The 8,515-nt window shown below is 42.2% G+C and overlaps 1 protein-coding gene across 1 annotated transcript; it reads right to left on the bottom strand.

Annotated features, from left to right (window-relative positions):
- Positions 1–391: 391 nt before the first annotated feature.
- On the bottom strand, positions 392–8,276 carry LOC116001071. The gene is made up of 5 exons (XM_031240972.1): positions 7,449–8,276; positions 7,267–7,359; positions 6,480–7,214; positions 603–805; positions 392–464 (listed from the first exon to the last, which is right to left on the bottom strand). The coding sequence occupies exons 1-5, from the start codon at positions 8,274–8,276 to the stop codon at positions 392–394; spliced, it is 1,932 nt and encodes a 643-aa protein (XP_031096832.1).
- Between the last annotated feature and the right edge of the window lie 239 nt (positions 8,277–8,515).

Genomic DNA, 8,515 nt, shown 5'->3' with positions numbered 1-8,515 from the left:
CAATGATGAGACTATATGTACACTTGTTTAGATTCCAGATGTTTTAGACATGTTTGAGGATTTGTTATCTATGCAGTTCAGTTCTTTTGGATAGCCTGTGCATCTAGGCCGTGCTTTTCTGACCTAGATGTGGCATGATACCCCTTTAGGTTTTTAATCGCTTCCGCTATGTATGTTTGATAGTTGAGATAGGCAGCTTTTGCGTTAAAGTTTAGCTATCTCGGCTTGTGAAAAGTTGGGGTGTCACACCTTGCCTTGCAATTTTTGACCAATATGTTCTTGGTATATCTCGGTCTCCAAAGTCATGCCTCAGTCTCCTGTACCAATGCTTTGATTGATCTTCCTCATTATGAAATCCAAGGAGAACTCCCAACTGGTTGGCCGAAATATTTTAGTCTTGGTTGAAGAGTCTAAACTGGATGGTGGGGTTGTAGAGATCTCCAGCCATTCCGTCAACTTTCAGGCTTGCAATGAACTCATGTACTAGAGGGATAAAAGTATCATGTCTCCAGCTTAGCAGGTTGTTCCAATATGGCTCTGCAATCAACCTCTCTAGTCCATATTTGCACTCATAATCCTCCAGTACTCTCAAATCCACATACCTCCATTGCACAATAGGGTAGTTTAACAATTGCCTATACCGTCCCAGCATGGTAGCAGTGATCAGCAGAATTTGAGTTCCGGTGGGTACTTCTATGTAACGATTGTTAGTGTCCCTGGCATTGTTTTCATTTGCGGGAGCTTTCCCTCTCTTGAGCCTTTGAGCAATTTGTCGTGCAAGCTCATATGGCGAAGACATCTTTTCCTATATCATAGGTAATCAAAGCAACACAAGGGCCAAACTTAAACATTGATTATGAACAATATTGCACATATCTTAAAAAGAAATCATAAGTATTCAATGCATGCAACCAACATTTTGATATCCATCAACAATTCTATCCTTTGCATGCAAGAATTAGCTCATAACATTCCACACTCACTTCATAATCAAAAGGTCAACACATGGTCAACTTCATCTTCTACCTCTAGACTAGCTCAAGGTTGAAAAATGGAAGTTTCATGAAAGTTAAAATTGGACCATCTAACTAGTAGAATATAGCAATGTAGCGCCTATAGAGTAGGAAAGTTGCAAACTTTACCCATCATGCTTACTATATCAACAAGGATCTCATCATGACAAGAGAAAACTCAAATCAAGCAATTTCAAGATCTAGTCACAAAGAGATGTTAAAACATGAAATTTCTAGTCTATAGAAGCAATGTAGGCTTAATATAAGTCTATCAAGTAGTCTATAGAAGCAATGTAGGCTTAATATAAGTCTATCAAGTCATCTCATAACAATATGTAGGCTTAATATAAGTCTATCAAGTCATCTCATAACAATATATCTCAAGAAAAATGTCATACAAGAAAAACCCATAACAATATATCTCAAGAAAAATGTCATACAAGAAAAACCATGGATATATTCTTCAAAATAGAACAAGTTCTTCATTAAACAAATGAATAGCAAGGAAGAGTATGTTCATACCTTAGAAATGACTTAGAATCTTTGAGAAAAGTTGAGAGACTTGGAAGGAAATGCTTAGAAAGTGTATATTTTCAGCTTGGGAGAGTTTTTGCTCGTGGTGGGGAAGAAATGAAGCAAGGAAAGGGTTTTAAACCACTTCGCGCGAAAATCCGCGAAAAGTCTGGTGCCCGTCCACGCACGATACCACGCGTGGTGGTGGGCGTGGGAGCTCTTTGGTTAATTCCCACGCCTGCTCACACGCGTGTGAGCGGCGTGGAGGCTCTCTGGAAATTTTCCACGCCTAGCCACACGCGTGGTGGTGGCGTGGAGGCGTGCTTTGCGAAAGCCTACCTCGGTTTCCCTTTCTCCCTTGGTTAGCGATGATGTTCATCGATTGATTGCGGGCAATTTTATAACTCTCGGTTGTTGAATCTGTACTTGTTAGTTCAATAGAGGTTATAGAAAAATTATTGAAATTAAACTAAGTAAAACATACTATTGAAAGTAAGAAAAATTTCGAGAAAAAGTAAGATAACATTGGGACTGCCTCCCAAGTGCGCCATGGTTTAATGTCTCCTGGCCAGACATAATGTGACTTATCCTTCGAGGCACACAGATTTAGGGACCTTACCAAGCGTCCCATGAACCTTTGCTTCAAGGAATGTCCCAAGGTGGGAAACATCCTTGAATTCCCACAAGGAGAAAGGAAGAACGGTATATGTAAATGAAAGATTTTTAAGCTCAAACACCCTCCTTAATTCTTCTAGGATGGTGTCTACTTCCTTTCTTTTTTTCTCTCTTTCCCCCCTAAAGATTTTATCATTCGCTTCAAACCATATCTCCACACTCTCTTCCTCAATCTCGAGTGTGGTCAACTCTCTCCACTCAACTTTTTCCATAAGATCGAACGTGAAAGACCCATTATTTCCTACCATCCCTTCCTCATTTTCCCTTCTCTCATCTTCCCAAAAATTACTCTCACTCTCAATTGAGTAAAACGAAGCATCATCCCCCTCACTCATCAACTCTCTTTCACCCATGACAAAGGATTCGTCTTCCGAAAAGTTAAAGCAATCATAATCATATGTAAACAGGATCGAATCCTTACAATCATTAATCAACATATCAAAATTTTCCATGGAATCATCCTCCCAAAATTTAAAGCAATCATAATCATATGTAGTGAAAATATTAGTGCAAAGGGAGTCATCCACACAAGTGTCAAGGGTATTTTCAAAAAGAGCAATAGGATTTTCAAGAATATTAATGCAAGAAGGATTAGGAATTTTACCACATTTTGGCTCTTCATCCTCCCACACCGTCTCAATGTCTTCATCCTCACTCTCCATCTCTACCTCCTTTTGATTTTCCAATTCAAAGATTGGAACTTCTTCAAGCACCGGGGCGTAACAATCCTCTACTCCTTCGAAACTCTCCTCTTCCTTAGCATTTTGCGCTTCTTCAACCTCTCATGCAATCCTTGGATGGGGTTCCAAAGTGGGGATGTCATCTATGATGGTAGAGTTAGCTCGAGACTCATTCATTTTCATGAGCTCCTCCATCATAGATAGCATCTTAGTTTCAACTTCTTCTAGTGGAAGTCTTTCCTCCCGGAGGGTAGCGAGATAGTCCTTAAGTTCGCTCTTGATTTCGACTTTTAGTTTAGCCGTATCCTCCTTGGCCATCCTTGTAAATTCGTCTATTTTTGCTTTTAAAATTTCAATCTCATCGGTGGCCGGTGGAATAGAATTACACGGATTTGTATGGGTATTGTAATGGAAAGAGGGTGGTGTTTCAAAGAAATGGGTAGTATTGTTTTCTTGATGAATTTGTGATGGAGGTGGGTAATATGTGTTTAGGTGGGAAGTAGGGAATGAATTAGACTCGGGAGTATAGCTTGGGTCGAGTTGTTTCATCATTCGCACGAGCTTACTCTCTATGTTTTGGGATATTTCTTTTGAGCTTAGTGAGTCAATTTCTTGAAAATTGGGTGTTTGTAAAGGGTAATTTTCTTGGAAAGGTGGAGATGGTGTTTCAAATGGGTATGGTTGGTGATTGGGTGTAGGAAATGGATATGGATATGAAGGTGGTAATTGGTGGTGTGGAAATGGGTAAGGGTATGGAGGTGGGTAATGGTATGTGAGTGGAAGGTAAGTATAGGTGGAATGGGGGTAATAGGGATATGGTTGGGGTTGAGGATTTGTATAGGATTGTCCTCCATGACGTGGGTAATCATGGGGATTCATTTTAGCTTTCTTTGGCAAGCTTCAATCGATTTGATAGAGAAAATTTCCTACACAAAGCTTAGCCAACAACAACTATTTGCAACTAAAAGTAGTTGCAAGTGAGCACAAGATATATATAAGAAGACAAAATAAACAAAAAGAAAGAAATTCAAGAACTCTTAAAATTCTACTTCTAAGATGTCAACACTATTTGAAACAATTTGCCATCCCCGGCAACTGCGCCAATTTGACAGTGCGGTTTGTGTTTGTAGTGATGAGGTGAATGTGAAGGTGGTGTGAGGGGGTAAAACGAAGAGTCAAGACTCCCCGAGTGTCGTGTCTCTCAAGGATGGCGAATGAGAATCGAATGGGTGTGATGGCATCTAAGATGTTGAAGGAAAATAGTTACAGGAATGGCTAGGAGTTGGATTCATTGGTAAGGGGGAGGTTGATAAAAGGTTGTGTGTAGTAAAGAAAAGTAAAGTGGAGATTGGGGCTTAGGCTTTTCTATGTGGTTTATCTTTGGCGGTTTTATGAATGCAAATTGAGGAATAGACTAGGGAGTTCATGGCACACTACCAAGTGGCGTCACACTTTGGACTCCCACATCCTCATTCGGTTGGGGCATTTCATCAAACACTTTGTCTACCACTCCTCTCGGATCTTGTTCTTTCGAACTAAGAGCGGAGATGTGGGTGAGTGAGACTCGTGGGTGGCCGCTATCGCGCACACACTCACTTCCTTTGGGTTTGCTACCTAATGTGGCCGCAAAAGGCACAAAGCTTAAAGAACATCATCCACACAAGTTCAACATCCAACAAGCAAGCAATTCACAAATTATAACAATAATATTAAACATCCACATAGATCTACCATGGGGCCACCAATCCCCTTTCTAATCTACTCTAGCATAATAAGTAACAAGAAAAGGGAAAGGAAATTCAAAGAAACAAGTAATAGATTAGAAATTAAAGAGAATGGTTACCACCCCTTGGAAAAGGGGGCCTTACAACTTTGATCTTGAATCCCAATCTTCCTTCTTGCCCTTAATCTACTCTATCTATGAATGAAAGGAGTTTTCCCCCAAGAGGGGAGAAAACCCTCTAGATCTATCTATCATATTCTATCAATTTTCTGATCTAAGCTCCTCCTCCCTTTTAGGTTTTGGACAAAATGGATTTATATAGGTGACAAAGAAAAGGGACAATTTTCCCAAAATAACCCTTGGCCCGACCACGAGTGCTCACACGCGTGTGAGTGGCGTGGGGGCTCTCTGGAATGATTCCACGCCCAGTCACACGCGTGTGAGGGGGCGTGGGGCGTTACTGCATGCTGGCTTGTTCATCTTTTTGCTCCATTTTAGCTTCAAATCCCTTTCCAACCTGTGAAATGCTTCAAAACTCTTTCTAGAAATGTTGTTAAAGGAAACTAATCGCATTTGAGTTGAAATGCGTGCAATTGTTGTAAATGGATGCCAAAACGATGCGATTTTAATCTAATAAAGATCCCTTATAAGTGCTATCCTTGGTGCTTATCAAGTGCCGCGGCCCGAGGTTCTTGAAAACATTCTAAGATTACCCTATATTTATCCAAAAGAAATTAAGTGATTTCACTAATTATAAAATCTAGTTACTCCGTAACTAGATCGCAGAGTAAAGTGTCGTAAGTTCTGAACAATAAAGTGTGTGTTGTGTAACTCACTTTGAAATTAAATGATGGAACTCTTGGAAATGGAAGTATTATATGCTGATGTCACTTATACACTATATTGTACTATTTTGTTGCTAATCTAATTGCAGGTAGATTGCAACCGTTGCGTAAAGTTTACAATTTCTGAATATTATGTTGTTTTTGAAACCTTTGTTTACTTTCGAGTGACAATGGATTTCCTTACTTAGCCGTCGTGCTAAGTACACTTCATTGTGTCTCTTATCAGATGGAATCTAGTGTGGGCTCCTGGAGCCTAGCAGACTCCGACCCCTCGGAGTTCGAGTTCCCAATGCTTGACTACGATGATTATGCCCAGTACATACCATAAGGAGACCCCTACGCCCCAGGCTACGCACCAGATCCGCCTGTACTGACCTGTACTACTGAGCCTACTCCCGCTACTGTCTCGCCGGTGGTACCGGTTTGGTCCCCCGTTCCTATCGAGCCGATGTGTCCTTTCGATGCCCTCCAAGCTAGCTATGGGTTCTTCCCCATAGAGGTCCTACCCGGGAGCGACCCTCTCGAGTTTGTTGTCCGTTACCCTTACCCGTGGGATCCGAGTCCTCCAGACTACCACGCTGAGTGGATGATGTATATAAACACGTGCAAGTTTCTGGACCACATCATGTGGTTTGAGGGAGAGTGGCATGTCGTCTGGGGCACTTACACGGGCCCAGTGTACCACTCGTTAGACTAGGAGTGTCTAGGGTGGGGAGTCCAGTCAGTTCTTTTGTGTATATATATCTTTTGTAGTGGTGCCAGTTCTAGAACGACTAGCAAGGTCGGGTCTAACTTAACTCTTTTGATGGGCTGTATTTTAAAACCTTGGTTCTTTTGGTAGCTAGTTCAGCTACATCTTATCAATGCTACGAAAAATGCATTTTAAAGTTGATGGTTATGTTGATATAGTGTAGTATCCTTATCTTTAGCCTGTGCATCTAGAATGAATCCTATCTGAATGTGATTGGGTTTAGTATAGGTGTAGCGGTAACTACTCCGGTTGGTCGGTACAGCCGAGTCGGGGTGTTACAAAAATATTCTTCAGGAACTTCTTGTACGATGGAATCTGAGTGATTGCTTCAACAAAAGGCATGGAGATCTCCAGCTCATCCAACATCTTGTGGAACTTGCTCTCTCTATCAGACTCCTTTGATTTCCACAACCTCTGTGGGTATGGTAACAGGTTGTAAGGTATAACCGAGTCATCTACCTTCTTGTTCTTCCTTTCATGCTTCTTACTTGGAGCACTCTCATCCTGCTCAGGAGCTTTCCCCTTAACACTGTCTCTTTGCACCACAGGCTCCTTCTCACTATCATCAAGAATATCCTTAACCTGAATGCCCTCATCCTTCTTATCAGCTTTCTCAGGCACTGGATCATTCGAAGGAAAAGGGGGGTCCTTCAGAGCTAATCCACTTCTAGTGGTGATTGCATTCACTTGGTGCCTTGGATTTTCTGTGCTTGCTGGCAGTCTACCATTCGAAGATAAAGGTTGATTAGAAAACTGATTACCTCCTCCTTGTTGCTGAGCCTTGAGACCATCTATCTCTGCTTGTAGCTTGCTAAACTGCTGAACATTCTCTACTTGTAGCCTGCCAAGCTGAGCCATCATAGTGTTCATGAGAAGCTGGATATCAACATCCTGAGATGGTCTAGAGGAACCTTGACCCTGAGTGTTCCCAAAATTCTGATTCCCTTGCTGGAACTGCCCTTGAGATACATTCTGATTATTCTGCCCAAAATTCTGATTGTTCCTCCACTGGCCCTGGTGGATTGTTTCTCACTTGATTTCCCTGATTGTTCCAAGAGGGAACAACCTGATTCCTTCCTTGCTGCTGGTAGTTCCCATAACCTTGCCCCTGGCCTTGTGGTCTAGAATAACCAATGAGGTCAACTTGCTCTACATTAGGCTGAGGAACTTGGTTACTGAAGTCTAACAAAGGACAGTCTGAGCTACATGATTTCCACCACAAGTTGCACAACAGGTTACAAGAGGTACCTGTGGCACAGAATAGGGGTTAGGAACATAAGGATTCTGTGAAATCAGTGGAGGCTGAGCAACTGCCTGGACACTCTGAGTAGGGCTCTGTACTAACTGCTTTAGCATGTGTTGTATAGTATCCAGCTGAGCCTGCATTGCCATCTTCTCTCCAACTTCGAACATCCCAGCTGCTTTCTCTCTCTTGGGTATATCATCCCCCTCAGTGTACCAGTAAGTATTGTTAGAGGTGATCCTCTCAATCAACTGCTCTCCAGCTGCCGGTCCCATATCAATGATAACACCCCCAAAGGACGAGGTATCTAGAATAATCTTTGACTGGTTAGACAATCCCTCATAGAATGAGGACATAAAGTCACTTGGGGTCATCAAATTCTTCGGGCACTGCCTCCTCAATTCTTTAAATCTTGTCCAAGCCTCAGGTAGATCTTCATTACCAAATTGCTGAAAATTCTGAATTTGCTTCTTTAACTTGGCAGCCTTGGACGAAGGACAGTACTCCTGCATGAAAGCCTTGTGGAGCTGTTCCCATGTAATGAAATGGTTGGCTGGAAAAGAATTCAACCAACGTTGTGCATGATCTCTCAGGGAAAAAGGAAACAGTCTCAGCTTAATGGCTTCACTGGGAACACCATTCATCTTGATGGTCTGGCAGATACGGTCAAAATGAACTATGTGGGTTTTCGGGTCCTCAACCCGAGATCCTCCAAACTGATTATTCTGGACCATCTGAATGAGCTGAGTCTTCAACTCAAAATTGTTTGCCGCAATCCCTGGATACACAATGCAATCTTCTTCAGTAAACTCAGGGGCTAAATGTGCTGCCATTGGCTCTGCCTATGGGACCTGCTGGGTAAACTGCTGGACCAGGTTGGGATTCATCTAATGGAAAAGATTTTGCATCCCAACCCCATAGCCTGGCTGCTGGTACACAGGTTGTTGCTGCATGAAAGGAGCTCCAAATCCTCCCCCAACATTGACATTCGGGTTTGGATCGGCCCTGAAGTTCTGTGCCAGATTCTGAACATTTGGATTTGGGGGGTCAGCACGAACTCCAGGGTTGTCTC

This window comes from Ipomoea triloba, chromosome 13 (assembly GCF_003576645.1).
Source record: "Ipomoea triloba cultivar NCNSP0323 chromosome 13, ASM357664v1".
Classification (NCBI taxonomy): Eukaryota; Viridiplantae; Streptophyta; class Magnoliopsida; order Solanales; family Convolvulaceae; genus Ipomoea; species Ipomoea triloba.
The sequence above is the reverse complement of the archived record's forward strand: the minus strand, read 5'-3'. Positions and strand labels throughout refer to the sequence as shown.

Excerpts from the sequence above, each read along its gene's own strand:
- LOC116001071 (XM_031240972.1), bottom strand. The coding sequence starts at position 8,276 with ATGGCAGCACATTTAGCCCCTGAGTTTACTGAAGAAGATTGCATTGTG. Across the intron at positions 806-6,479 it reads AGTTCCTGAAGAATATTTTT|GAAAAGATGTCTTCGCCATA; the intron begins GTAACACCCCGA and ends CCTATGATATAG. Across the intron at positions 465-602 it reads TACCCTATTGTGCAATGGAG|CCTGAAAGTTGACGGAATGG; the intron begins GTATGTGGATTT and ends GTTCATTGCAAG.